Consider the following 15,938-nt stretch of genomic DNA (forward strand, 5'->3'; position numbering starts at 1 on the left):
TATGTTAGTTCAATTCATGGTTTCAAAGCTAATTACTCTCAAGAGTAAATTAGGAATATAATAATGTCATGCATTGAGTTTGTGAAATCGAAAATATTAAGGATCGTCTACCTTTAAGCAAAATGACATATAAATAGGAACAACGAGAGTAAATAACAAAATTTAAAATTAAATTCTTTCTAATTATATTAAGATATTTTTGAGACAATTTTTTTTAAAAAAGTGATATCATATAAAATGAGACTGAGAGATGTTTTCGATATACATAGGAGTAATTTCTTCCCTATTTTTTTCATTTTCATTTCTATTTGGTGAAAGATAATTATTTATTTATACTCAAAGTAATAATTTAAAGTTTAAACTTTTTTATTTATAAACACATTTCATATACTCTTTCTTCGCTTTTTACTTAACTGATGGACTATTTTTCCTTTTACTTGTTTTTTTATTAATAAATCAATAGAGATTTTGTTATTTGTCTGTTTTAATATTACTTTACTATTATATAATATAAAATACAAATAGTTAAATTTCAAATTTTAAAATATAATTAATAAGACAATTTATCTAAATAAACTCCTCATAATATATTTTTGGTAAAAGAAGATAAATTAACTAAAAAATTGATAGCTATAGAAAAAATGAATCATCTTTTGTCAATGTGTATTAAAATAATAATATTCTATATGTTTATAAAATGTTTCTACAAGTATCTAATTAATGGTATAATTTAATGGTATAATGTTTTCATAAATATAAACTATTTTTCATTTAACAATCATTCGCTGTCCATGAATCGAAAACATACTTAACTTGTAGCGTGCAATACTATGAGCATCTGATTAATAAGATGGAAAAAAAATTAGATAATAATTTGTAGAAAAATAAATTAAATTTTACTTATTTTTTTTATGTTTGATACATAAGTAAAAATTATTTTAAAAATATTTATATATAAATTAGACAAATACTATAAACGCGAAGGATATGGGTATCTGGTGGAACCGTAGCGCCTTTGGTGGGGATGCAAATTGAGAGCTCCACGTTGTGGGGGTAAAAATGAGGTATGTTGAAATTTGGGGTAGACATTATCATACGTTTGGTAAGTTGTCCTCCGGCCAGGGTAAAAGATCCCATTGAAGCAGCTAATCTTAGGCACATTGTATGGATATCTGGTCGCACAAATTGCATAGTATCATAAATGGCGATCCCAGGTATTACCCAGCCCCCAGGAGAGTTTACAAACAAATACAGATCTTTGTTCTCATCCTCCATACTGAGATACAACATAAGATCAATAAGTTGATTCGAAAGCTCGGTACCAATCCCTTGGCCTAAAAAAAATAATCTTTCTCGATAAAGTCGGTTGAATAGAGTAAAATTGTATCCCTTAGGAACCGTACATGCGCCTTTTGATGTATACGGTTCAAAAAAATTGTGAATCAATGTAGAGATTCCAGTCCTCTTTTTTTTTTTCATATCGTCATTTAAAAAGTCATTTAAACAAAAATTTTAAAAGAAAATATTTTATAAAGATTTTATTCAATCGAGTATGAAAAAAATTAAAATTCTCCATATTAAACACATCCCATCAAATTTCTTTTGTTAGTATTAAGTCTATATTGAATAGGACAATTATTAAACTATACAAAATAGACCACTTCAAATAGATTCATTGCTCCCATTCATAATGCAATTAATCCATCAATTTAGTAGTTGAATCCACCTAGATATACCCCAAAAAAGGGGATCTATGGGAATGTTGATAACTACTACTCTAGCTAATTATGAAAGAGGAAAATAAATGAAGGCATGGTTATTAAACTATTGCCATTTTTTTTATTATTGTTTATTCTAGTGAGAGATAAATGTTCCAACTGCCAAGATTTGTAGTAAATACCCAAGTCATTCTCACCTTTATTACAACATCTTCAACTTGCTTGATTTTTTCAAAGGGAAAAAGGATTTTTAATTTATGATATTGGTTTATTTTTGTTTGTTTTTTTAATTTAATAATAGGTGCTAATATTTTATCTTAAAATTAAGAAAATGTTTTTAAAATATTTAAAAATAAATCAATCCAAGCATGTTTTTTAAAAGAAAAGATACATAAATAGAGATATTTCACTATCATGAGTGAGATTTGTAATGTATCTCAGATACATGCGAATCAACTTAAATATAATAAATTTAAAATCAATTATCCCTTATTTTACTTCATATATTCAAGATAATATGTATTACTAAAATTTAATAAAATACGAATATTATAAACTAGAGTGAGTATATCTAAATACGTAATTAGTTTATAATTTAATATTATCTTAATGACAAAGTGTTTTTCATTTTGCGCGGCCATGTTCACGTTGATTTTCCCCATATATCATTTTATATGATGGTATGTATATTTGATTAGTCACCAAGTTTAATATACTAATCGAGGGAAACTGTTAAAAACAATATATATCGTATGAATATTTAAAATTTAAGCAATTAAATTTATTTAACTTCTTAAAAGTTTTACCAAGATTTGTATAATAGAATGGTGATTTATGACTAACTATTTAAAAATAGAGAAAATTTCACTAGAGAGGTGGCCATAGTATAGGCGATGGCGGAATCAGGAATTTCACAAAGGGTGTTCACAAATAACAGCTTGCTATGTTAAAAGTATCCAAAATATATTATAAAATCATTTCGAATATCATTTTACTTATATAAATGCTATTTTTTTCTACGAAGAATGTCCACTTAGACACCCTTACTACTATATGGCTACGCCACCGAAGGTACATAATGTTTATCATATCGTTGAACAAGATTTTTTCATATAATATTTTTTTATTTTTTTTATTTGAGTTCTGAAGTAGTCGTGCCATCAATACAATTAAAGATAGTTGTCATTAAATGCACAATTCAATAACTTACACTAGTAAGTAATGCAACAATTTGATAAAATTTTAAATTTACGTTATTCCAGAACAGATTGAAAGACAAAATCTGATGATTTTATTTACTCCATTGGCTTTGATTTTCTTTTTGGTTTATTTGGGAGTTGTGAATAGATGTATCAAAGTTAGTTTATTAATTATATAAATCATTCAAGTTCCAACAACATTTTAGGATCTGGTGCAGAGTAATTGATGTCAGCTAACATGATACCTTTCTGATATATGATGTGTTTATAATATATATTATTTTGATAAATTATATTAGGCTTAAATCATTTATGATTATTTAAAGTTATTGTCACGATTCAAATCGGGTCGCGATTGGCACCCACACTTATCCTATTATATGAGCGAACCAACCAACTTAAACCCCACCATTTCAACCATAATAAACAAAATAAAATACGGAAGACTTAAAACTCATTAACGAAATCAATAATTAACTTTTAAAACTCAACAACATTTATTATCCCCAAAATCTGGAAGTCATCATCACAAGAACATCTATCCTCAAATTACTAATCTAAGAGTATCTAAGAAGCTAAAATACATAAAAAGCTAGTCCATGCCAGAACTTCAAGGCATCAAGACATGAAGAGGAAGATCCAGTCCAAGCTAGAAGCATTAGCTCACCCTGAAATCCGGAGTAATGAAGACTGGCTAGAGTTGCGGTTGAGTTGAAGACGACGGCACGTTTGTTGCACTCCACAAATAATCAAAAAGAAAACATACAAGTAGGGGTCAGTACAAAACACAGGTACTGAGTAGATATCATCAGCCAACTCAAAATAGAAAACAGTATATATTAAGCAATATCATAAAATCAACTAATATCCTTAGCATGCAGCATTTACAGTTACCATAACCCTTGGTTACAACACCAAGCACATCAATGAGGACTCACGCCTCCTCATCATACTCATTTGGGAATTAGGTTAATTAGAATGAGTATATTAACATCTTTCAAGATTCATTATCTTTATTCCTCTCGTGTCGGTACGTGACACTCCGCTCCTCATATACTATCCTGGTGTCGGAACGTGACACTCCGATCCTCATTCTATCCTGGTGTCGGAACGTGACACCCGATCCATATTCTATCCTAGTACCAGAACGTGGCACCCGATCCATATACTATCCTGGTGTCGAAACGTGACACCCGATCCATATACTATCCTGGTGTCGGAACGTGACACTCCGATCCTCATATACTATCCTGGTACCGGAACGTGGCACCCGATCCATATACTATCCTGGTGTCGGAACGTGACACTCTGATCCTCATATACTATCCTGGTACCGGAACGTGGCACCCGATCCATATACTATCCTGGTGTCGAAACGTGACACTCCGATCCTCATATACTATCCTGGTACCGGAACGTGGCACCCGATCCATATACTATCCTGGTGTCGGAACGTGACACTCCGATCCTCATATACTATCCTGGTACCGGAACGTGGCACCCGATCCCCTAATCTCACTACTTGTGTTCATCAAGCCTTCTTTTATACTAAGGCATCATCATTAACAAAGTAGATTAGGGTTTCTTTTTCAAGATTTAGGATTCAATAGCTTCATCATGCTTATTTTATCACAATTATATAATCACAACATGCAAACACATAAATAAGCATATAGAAGGGTTTACAACACTACCCAATACATATCATTCGCTATTAAGAGTTTACTACGAATAGTATAAAAACCATAACCTACATCCACCGAAGATTCGTGATCAAGCAAGCAATTTCCCCAAAGCTTTGTTATCCCCTTCGTTCCTCTCTCTCTTGATCGATTCTCCCTCTCTTGTTCTTTCTATTTTTCTTATTCAAACCCTCTTTCTTTTACCCTAATTAACATATAATTAAGTATAAAAGATGACAAAATAACCCACCAATTAATTTAAGGTTATTTCCTTTACCCCTCAAGAAATTGGATTATTAATATTCAACCACCAACTTTATAATTATAAGCAGGAATAGTCCAAAATGTCCCTTAAAACATTTAAAGAAATCCGACCCAGCCTGGGATTACGCAGCCTGTGACGGGCCGTCGTGCCTGCGACGGTCCGTCCTGCTGGATCGTCACAGAGTTCAGAGACTAAATTTCTGTGAAAGATGTGTGACGGTCCGTCGTGCCCACGACGGTCCGTCCTGCCATTCCGTTACGAAGTTCAGAGAGTCGATTTCAGTACCCAAATTTCAGAATTCTAAGTGTTTTGGAACGAGACCCCCTCGACGGTCCGTCATGCCCATGACGGTCCGTCGTGGGATCCGTCGTCTCAGCCAGTTTTTCCAGAAATAAAATCTACTGCTCAAAACGACTAAACAGGTCGTTACAGTTATTTACATAATTCACTTGAATATCTCAATTAAGACTTGTATCTATCGTTATTACTTTAAATTGATATACATTTGACATTTTTTTTGACAATCAACCAAAAATTGAAAGTGTGAGATGCACTGCCAATGACATGACATAACAACAAATTAAATTATGACGTGTCATTTAATTTCAAAAGTTATTTAAAAGTATCTTACAAAAAAATATATTTTAAAGTAAAAAATATATTTAAAAGTATCTTACAGTTCATAAGTACGTGGGCTACAAGCTTTGCCGGATCAGTCATCTTTTATTAAAATTATATTTTTTGTATTTTTTAAATTAAATTATAATTTAAAGAGATCATAAATATCGACAAGACATTAGATGGGGTTAATGTTATTACTTATTAATCAAACATACAGATAAAATTATCTATATAATATTTATTAAGTTTGATTTCAAATAAAAATATAAATAGCTAAATAGAAATATTAACCTACTTGTTTTCTAATAATTATAATAAAACACAAAAACTATAATAATATTCCATAAACTATGACTATATAGTGATTTCCTAGAAATTTTTAATCTTATGTTGTGCATATTTTATAAACATAATTTGCATTTAAATTATAATATTTCAAACTTTAATGAGCAAGAAGAAGTATTTGACCAATTTCAAGTAATTTTATAAATTAAGCTATAGATTTAATAAAAATGTTGATCTTACTGTAAATTTTATTATTCAATTATGATATATCGTTAAAGTACACAAACTCCATAATTCTTCAAATTAAACATGCAGTGGTTGAAAGAAAGATAATATAAAAGTTCACATAAAATATTTTAAATTGAAAAAATGGTCCGATACCCATATGAATTATATATATTTTAAAAAAAATTAAATTAAAATTATTTTTTTCAATTTTGTAAGATCATTTGTATAACGTTAGAGGAATATATGATCCACGTTCATAACAGACTGTATATCAGCTCTAAATATGAGGGCTATATTTTCTTTTTAAATTAAAAAGGAAATTTACAAAAATCTCATTAATTTAAGAGCTAATTATTTAGATACACTTTAATTTGTAATATAATATTACGAAGTTTATCAAATTCTAGTGAGCCTAGATAATGGTATCTCTCTCAATTTTAATTTATTTGATATAAATAATAGTACATATATATTATAGATGTATCTGGTTACAAAGTTCATATATGAGATAACAAAAATACACATAAAGCTAAGTTGAACGAAGTATAATATATTAAGTTGTAGCGGTTTGTTCAGTTAACTTATATTTCATCTAGACCAGCTACATGTAAAGGTGATCTCCATATAAGGTTAAATTTAAAACGAGAGAGCTAACGAAAATATTTTTGAATTTAGCGTAAATTATTGGTTTCATTATCATACTATATATTAGTATCCTTAAAACATCATTGTATTTTAATAACTAGTTTTAGATATCCCCGATTCGCCACATGACATAGCAGTGGTCTCAAACTCTTGTAGGAACATGGAACTCTTAATGAAAAGTCAAGAGAAGTATTAAAAAGATCCTAAACTTGACGAGAATTCAGGATTTATTTAATTCATTTACAAGATCGTAAGTGTATTTAAGTTCAACAGAGTCAAGTAAATGACTGTTTTTAAGATTGTCAATAATTCGAAGATGAAATTAATATCTCACGTTAAGTTTAGAAGTGTTTTTAATATCAAAAATATCTTTAAACTTAACTCAAATTAATAATATATCTTCAAACTATTGATTTATTTTGAAAACAAAACTAAACCAAATTAATTCAATTATTTGATCTTTGACTTTAAATTTTTTTCCCAACATTTTGAAATTCAATTTTGTGTACGATTATAGCGTTTTAATGAACCGAACTTTTATTGAGCCTGTAAGAAATAATAAATGAGTTAGAAGATAAAAAAAAGTTTTCATTTGAAATATATTGTCAGTATTCGTTATTAACCTATTTTCATGTATCGTATCCTTAAAAAAAGTTTATTATACAGTACATTTTATTCCACAAATATGATATATCATTTTCCCATATCTTTAAAGCACACACAAACTCCAAAATTCTTTAAAACTATTAAACAGAGAGTGGTTGAAAGAAACAGGTGAGACAAGTAATAATTGTTCTAAGTGTCTTTTAAGTTCACATAAAATATTTTAAATACAAAGAAAATTATAGAAATTTCACCGGTTCATAAATTAATTATTTAAATATATTTCAGTTTATAATAGTATTAAATTTTTATGTGTTCAAAGACATCTATCTCAGATACATGAGGTCAAGATTGAGTTTAATTTATCATAGTTACATTATACCAAAATGGATTCGCATATATTTGGAATACATAGACAAATCTTGTTAGCCTTCTCCGACTCCCTCCATATTATTTGTCATTGTCCTATCTTCCTCCCCATCTTGCTCGTCTCTATCTATTTTAGTGTAACTGGTACCAAAAATACTTATATCTAGGTGTATCTTCTTTAATATATGATAGTAAACTCTTAATTAGTAAGTTCGCTTGTCTCGCTTGTCTCTCTCTATTTTAGTGTAATTTGATATGTAGGTGTATCTTCTTCAATATATATGATAGTAAACTCTTAATTAGTGATAAAATTTGTAATTGCTTGAAAGTATATGAGTAGTTTGATCTAAATAGGAGAGAGAATTTTTTTTTTAATACTTCTTCTATTTTTATTTATATGTCGTTCTTACTAAAAGTAAATGTTCCTTAAATTTTCTTTGAGAGTTATTAGCCTTGAAAGTATAAATTTGACTAATATAAAAAAAAATTATTAATTTATGTTCATTAGTCAATTTAGTTAATCAAAATAAACCCGTTTCATTAACATATTAGAAATGATTCAAAAATTTCTTTCTTTCACCCCTTAGATAAAAGACGCCCTTCATAAATTGTACTTTATTCAAATTTGAAGGCTAAAATGAAGCTTGAAAATATTTTAGCAAAAAATATAGTCATATGAAATACTAGTATTAATTAGTTCATAACATATTTTATTTAGTTGATTAACATATTTTAGGTAGAGGGCAAATTTGAATTATTTATAATAGGTCAAAGGGCAACAATTTTTGTTCATACGTAGAAGGACAGTTTTGAACCATTTTCATATGTTAAGGACATCTTTTTATCTTATAAGTAGAGTAATTTTCTTAGATAGTCACTCATGTTTGAGAAATTATCTAGGAATATCACTTATGTTTGTTTTAGAATTATATGATCACTCAACTTTACCTATTTTTCTCAAACTATACTTGACACAAATATTATATTATCTCTCTCGTATTAGGATATTATGTCACATTATTTATTTTTTTACTATTAAAAAAATATGCTTTAAACCTATTCAAACATTAGGTTGAAATATGTTTTTTTTTTTAAAGAAAAATATTGTTTTCTATTTATGTTTTTTAAAAATATTTTATTTTTTTAGATATATAAAGAAAATCTTAAAAATGAATGAAAAAAAAAAGTATCTCATTTCCATAACTAATTACTAATGAACTGTTTTAACTATTTTATAAAAATAAATTTTTTAATTTTTTAATGGTATTTATTATTTTTTACTATAAGTTTTTAAATTAATTTTAAAATAATAATTATAGTTTTTCTATGGTGCATTAGATATTTCTACTTCCTTTTTGTTGGAGTATTCTCTAAAATCACTGAAAGTGTGATAAATATAAATGGACATTGCAATTTCTTTTATAAAATAATTTACCGTTTTCATTTTTTAACCTTAAAAATTAAAATTTGAAGCATTTAAAGATCTTTCATCTTTTTTTTCTCCATAATAGTCTTTATTGTTTTTATAAAAAAAAAGTTCGATTTTATTTTTTTCCTTTAAAATTGAAATTAGAGGATCATCCATTTTTTGCCGTTACGGTTTTTTTAAACGAAAGAACTTTTATTTTCTATTAAAAATAACTATATTAAAATTCCTGTTTTTTTAATTATATTCTTAGAGCATATTTAAAATGCTTTTTGAAAAATTAAATTCTTAAATATTTGTGGTGCTGACATGTGACACTTTTTACTTCTCCTACAATATAGAGATAGTTTTTTAAAAAAAAAAATAGATAAATCCACATATTATACCAGTAAAAAAATTACGTTAAAAACTGTAATATGAGCTCCTCCGATTCTTCAAGAAAATATGTGGGTTCCTTCGGTTCTTTAAAAGAATTAGAAAAATATTAATAATAAATTAAAAAATGTGACATGTCACCCTAGTAGGAGAGAAATAATGTATTTTCTTGTGTCAAGTATATTTTGAGGAAAATAGGCAAAGTTGAATGATATTGTAATCCTAAAACAAACATAAGGAATCTAGGGAAATTACTCCTTATAAATGGAAGGAAGACATTTCTTAATCGTTTCTAATGTGTTAGGGACATTTTCAAACCTTTTCTCATTTATATATTTTTAATTAATTATATTTAAATATTTTTGAATACAAATATTTTAAATCAATAAACATGTCTAATTATCCCTAGATAATTGCGAGTCTATAATTCATCTGGACTAGTAAAATTATCGACCTACAAAGAAATTGAGTGACAAAAATAATAACACGCACTTTTAAATAAGCATAAACATAAATATTGAAATTGAACTAATAATTAAAGAAAAAAATATATTCCGTACACTCCACAATGATCAAAGCCAATACTTGCATTATATATTTTACTCTAATATATTCTACCAAACGATCGATCTTTTTCTATTTAGAAGCAACAAATAGGTCCGAGAGTGTTTCCATCTGGCTAAGATCCACGGGGAACTCATCAATTTCATCGGACCATGGATTTACCTCATCGCGGTCAATTGATCGGTTTGCCCTCCAAATAACACTAGTACATTTGAAACCCGACCCGAATGCTATTTGCCATAATGTGTCTCCTTTTCTGACCCTACCTTTTGCTTCAACATAAGCTACTTCATACCACACCGAACATGTGGATGTGTTACCGAACCTATATAGAGTCATTCTAGAAGCTTCCATTTGTTCGTCGCTAAACCCTAATTTTTTCTGCAAATCATCCAACACCGGTTTACCCCCGACGTGTGGGAAGAAATGATTGACGGTTTTGGAGAAATCAGGATTATAAGGTCGATCTACGTTGCTTTTGATCATATGAAAGTATTGTGCTATAAGATTTACCAAGTAACGTAATTTTTCAGATAGAGAAAGGACTAGTGGAGCTATGGTGGATATATTTAATCGAATGGTATTCATTGCTGCGTACAATAGATCTTTGTTGATTGTGATACCTCGATGTCCTTCCACGTCTTCTTCCATGAAAATACAGTTGTAGGATCGATCATCGTTCGATGTTTGCGATCGCACGGTGTGGATGAGCTCATACTTCGATGTATTCAGATCAGACGGTTTGTTGGAGAGGAGCAGAGCTACTGCACCCACACGGAATATGCAATTACTCAACAATTTTGACCGGTCATTCCCTTTGTATACATTTTCTGTAATGCTATCACTAGTCACTACTAGTGCACAGGAATTATCATGCACCTGCACAATAATATCGTAAGTTTAATAATAACAACAACAGATAATACGATAATCGAATAAAAAAATTAGGTGTAGCATGTTAATTACCTTAAGCAAATTTTGGACAAGGCCTAAGGCAACAAGGCCAGCAGTGCATCCCATTCCAGTAATATTATATGTATGTATATCATGTCTAAGGTTGTAACGCTTCACTATGACACTAGACAAAGATGGCATAATATTGTATACGCCACAAACAGTAACCAATATGTCAATATCTTCACATTGTACTCCAGTTTTCAGTAAAAGCTCATCTATGGATCCGAATATTGCCATCTCCACTTCTTCCTTAGCCGCTTTCGCGCTCATATCTGGAGGTTCTTTTAACAAACCTTTAGAAAGGTACGTTTTCTCACCTAAACCTACTCGTTGCAAGATCCTGTCCATGAACTCTAATGTGTTTTTGTTAGAATTTAAACTTCTAGAAGATTTTTCAATAAAGGTTTGTCTACAAATTTGTTGATCTTTTGGGGGTCTGTAACATGCAAAATCTACTAGGAAAACTCTTTGACGCCTCATGATTTTGCACCAAAATAATACTAGTATTAAAGATGGCACAAAAATGGGAAAGAGGTTGCTAGGGTGTAACAACTCCATGGTGCCAATTCTATTGAGCAGAGCTAGCTTGAGAAGGATGTCCACTTCTCTAATTTCACTTCTATATATAACAAGGTTCGTTTGGTATGTGAGATAAAGAGTTAAGTTGAGAGAAAGAATTTTTTTTAGTTAACAAATAATAATAGGGAAAAATTGAATAAAATAACAAACTATTAATTCAAAATAAATGTTATAACCACAATTTTATTTAATTTTAACTTGGAGCAAACAATTTGTCATTCGTCTCTCTCTCCTGAATCTCGTTCTCCACTCTGTCTCGCCTCTCTCACTCTATACAAACAAAAATGTATGAATTGTGTTTGTATAAAACGAGATAGAACTGTATATAGAAATACAAATACATATTTTTTCATCCTATGCACTTATAATTTTACAAATACAAATTTTCTCTTGCTCAATTTTATTTTGTCTTTCTCGCCTTATACAAACGCAAATTATACAAAAATACAATGTATAATGTGCGTTATACAAAGAGAGAGAGAAATTTGATATACAAATACATTTATTTTAACTCAATTCAATTGTATATAAATTCAAATTTTATGCAAATATACAAACACAAATAACATATACATATACGAATTGGACTTTCATAGGTACAGACGCTCGATTTATATAAATAAGATGCATTCGATTTTATACAATCAGAATCTATACAAATATCCATAACAAACTATACAAATAACAAAATTATAATTATAAAACGCTAATATAATTTTTATATTTGCTAAACCTAAAATAAATGAATAAATCTTTTGTCAAACGAAAATAACATAAATAAGTCGAGCTTGTTCATAACATTAAAGTCTAAAGATGAAGGAACGAGGACGGTTGGTAAAGGTAATGTAGTGGCTGTGTAAATAATTTAATATAATTTTTTAATAATTGATAATCTAAAATATTTTGTATATATTTATGTTGCACAAATTTTATCTGTCAAAATTCTTGTTCACTTCTTTGAACTCTATATCAAATTAAGATCATAACAAAAACGTGAAAACAAACGAAAAAGTAAATTAGATATGCGTCATATAATATCTTAAAATGTAAATTATGATTCGCTCGCTGCGTATACATAATTTTATGACGAATGAGACATATCATATCATGTCATAAATGTGTGTGGTACCTTTTATTGACAATTTGATTAAGCACATATATGGGTCTCACAGAACAAAACTTCTCATCTAGAAACTGGATGCCCATTTCTCTATTTAATAGGTGCACAAGTAAATCGAGTGGGTAAAAATATCTCAAAATCAAGTTAATTTAGTTTTTTGATTTTGATTCTTCATATTTTTCTTTTGATATTGGTGTTATTTTTTTTCTCCAAAAGTTTGATTTATCAAATTTCTTCGATTTGATATTAGATGTAAGGATCTCAAAATTTTGATTCACCAAAGAATTAAATTTTTATTTTTAAAAAATAAAAATTATTTCTGGCATTCTCTTAACTAAAAATAAGAATCAACTAACAATTAAATCATTCATGAAGAACTTAAACATATTTTTATCATTGTACGTTATGTAAAAGATCCGTTTTCGTCCTTGTTTTTCTCGAGAAGTAATTAGAGGCATAATATTCTTGATAAAGACAAATATAACTTTTAATTAGCATAGTGTTCCACAATAAAACACATAATTCCTTAACATAGTTTTAAATTTTTGAGTATCTTATACTTTGATTTGTTTTTATTTTATTTTTCATTCACATTGAAAAATCGATCAAACTAAACTAAATTGAAGTAGAAAAACTAAATCAAATTAAATTAGTTTAACTTGATATATATTACACGACTTTTTAAAATAAAAAATAAAAAAATCAAATCAAAGAACCGAAGTCCACGGGGATTAATGTAGCAAGATAAGCATGTGATGTGATATTTATTCTCCAAATGTTCTTTGACAAATACGATTACATTTTTTTGACAAATTTGTCATATTATCATATTATGTATACCTTCTAATATACATTGTGAAATACCGTGTAATGTTCTGATACATTTTGTGAAGTATAGGATATACATTTGGCATATTATTTGTGAATTAATAGATACAAATTTAGATACATATCGATCTTATGAGTTAATAGAGATATATTCGAAAATACACGTAATATATAATATTTTCATAATTCGAGTGACTAATTAAAACTTTAGGATATATATTATGAAGAATTAGTCTCAATGTAATCATCTTCAATAATGTATAAAAGGTGAACTAGCTTTGAATTATATCGCTATATTTGTTGTTATTGATTTTTAAGTTGAAAAAACTACATAATTAGACATTATTCACTATTATATATATTATCTATACTTTTAAAATATTACATATCTTACTAATTAAGAGTTCTCTACGTATCTTATACTTGTATACATATACTTTTGCTATCAGACACACAAAAATAAAGAGAGAGAGAGACATTGGAGAAGAAGGCAAGCGAGATTCGTATATATTCAGGCACATGAAAATCACACTAGATATGCACTAGATACATGTATTTGGAAATATTCACATGTATCTGGGATATCAAATACACGTGAGAGTGGCGAGCAAGATGAGAGACATGCCAAAAGGAGACGATTGAGATTTGTTATGTATCCCGTTAATCCACTTGGATACAATATATCTAGAATAAATTACACCTAAATTTGACCTTATACATGTATTTGAACGTATCTGGAGGCACCATAATCTGATAAAATACGTAATATTACACACTAAAATATATCTAAATAATTAGCTCTTAAACTAGTGAAATTTATATAAATTTCCTTTAAAGTTTAACCTAATAAAGCATGATGTTAAGGAGAAAAATCATATGCTTAACGCGATATTAGAAGAAGAATTGTTCTCTCTTTTGATTTAGAGACTTGATAAAAAGTTTACATAATAAAATTATTTTGATCTGAGGCCTACTTCTGTAGGTGTTTGAGTCAATATATATTAATTTTACTTAAAATTTGTACCCACACACACCAATTCCCCTATTTTAATTTATAGGTACACAAATAATTAATATATGATTGATAATATCCTTCACCTTTCAACAATTGTTAGGCATGGTCTACCATGATTAATGTAACATGATCCATGAATGATCCAAATATGGAAACAAGAGCAACATGTATTGAAATACTTATTTTTACTAAAGTCTTTTGGATTGAAAAAAAACAGTACTCTACTATTAAATGTAAGGAGAATTAAATAGCAATTTCAATTAATTTCACATGTACATCCATGTGACACACATATACTAGTTTATAATAAACATTAATTTAGAACCTATTTTAATAAATCTGATCAAATATTAATTATTACCTAAAAAGTACTTTTAAAATTTATTGGTCAAACATGAACTCTTCTAATTAAACGTACAATTTTTTAAAATCAAAATAAATTAAATTTTTAATTTTTAATCAAACAGACTATTAATAAAAAAACGTTTTAATATTCATAAGATGAAAATGGAATGAAAGGCCAACAAAAAATTAATAGTTAGGTAGTAGAAAACTGTGTTATCACTTCTTACCTACTAAACTATAAAAGGATTCATAAATATTTCCATTTTTATGTTAAAAGTAAGAGTACTATACCCAGTTCAAAACATTGCAATTAAATGATAGTATCATCAATAAATAGACAACTACTATGCCCACTTTTATGACTTGTATCTTTTCCTTGTGGTGCTCAATAGTTTATTATTATTCAATGAAAATTAGTATTTAGCGGTAAAAATTTCAAATATTGTTGTAGATATTAAAATTTTGTGGGACTCTGCGTTTAATTCAAGTTGGAACTGTACAAATTGTGTTCAATTCAAACTAGGATTCTTAGAAGCTACTCAACCCTAAACCCTAATTTATGCCTATATAAAGGGTACTAAATTCTCTTAAAAGACATCTCAAAAATTTCATAAAGAGATCAAATTTCAAATACTCAGCAAATTGATGGATTATTCATATAGAGATGTCAAATATAAATCATCATAGTTTGAGAATACACCACTAACAGCCATCGAATCATGGATAAATCCATAGAATCAAGGAATCAACAAAATTGTATCCGCTATCTTGATGAATAAAATCATGTTTCTTCAGTTTTTCTACTTGTGTGGTTTATTTATTTTCCATATATTTAAGATTTGTTGCAAACAATTATAAAAATAGATATCGTATCTACTAAATTTCAGTATATATATATATATATCATGTTCCATAGATTTAAAGTATGCACAACTTTGAAACTCATTTAAAATTATCAAACAATGAATTGTTGAAAGGAAGATATATAGCAGACAACCAATAACTTATAGGAAAAGAACATTTTACCAAAAATGAGAAACTATTTACAAGGATTATCCTTTTTCTGTCATATCTCATATTTTTAATTACTTATAATTCATATTTATTGTTTGAT

At 28.2% G+C, this 15,938-nt stretch overlaps 1 protein-coding gene across 1 annotated transcript; it reads right to left on the bottom strand.

Moving 5' to 3' along the window:
* Nucleotides 1-9,886: 9,886 nt before the first annotated feature.
* LOC101267160 (3-ketoacyl-CoA synthase 11-like) lies at nt 9,887-11,550 on the bottom strand. The gene is made up of 2 exons (XM_004247287.5): nt 10,947-11,550; nt 9,887-10,859 (listed from the first exon to the last, which is right to left on the bottom strand). Exons 1-2 carry the CDS (start codon nt 11,493-11,495, stop codon nt 10,053-10,055), a joined length of 1,356 nt encoding a protein of 451 aa, XP_004247335.1. The 5' UTR covers nt 11,496-11,550; the 3' UTR covers nt 9,887-10,052.
* Nucleotides 11,551-15,938: the final 4,388 nt, after the last annotated feature.

Source organism: Solanum lycopersicum, chromosome 9, assembly GCF_036512215.1.
Source record: "Solanum lycopersicum chromosome 9, SLM_r2.1".
Lineage (NCBI taxonomy): Eukaryota > Viridiplantae > Streptophyta > Magnoliopsida > Solanales > Solanaceae > Solanum > Solanum lycopersicum.

Bases quoted from the DNA above. Each gene is read 5' to 3' on its own strand.
- LOC101267160 (XM_004247287.5), bottom strand. From the start codon at position 11,495: ATGGAGTTGTTACACCCTAGCAACCTCTTTCCCATTTTTGTGCCATCT. The intron at 10,860-10,946 runs GTAATTAACATG...ATTATTGTGCAG, and splicing joins TTGTCCAAAATTTGCTTAAG to GTGCATGATAATTCCTGTGC.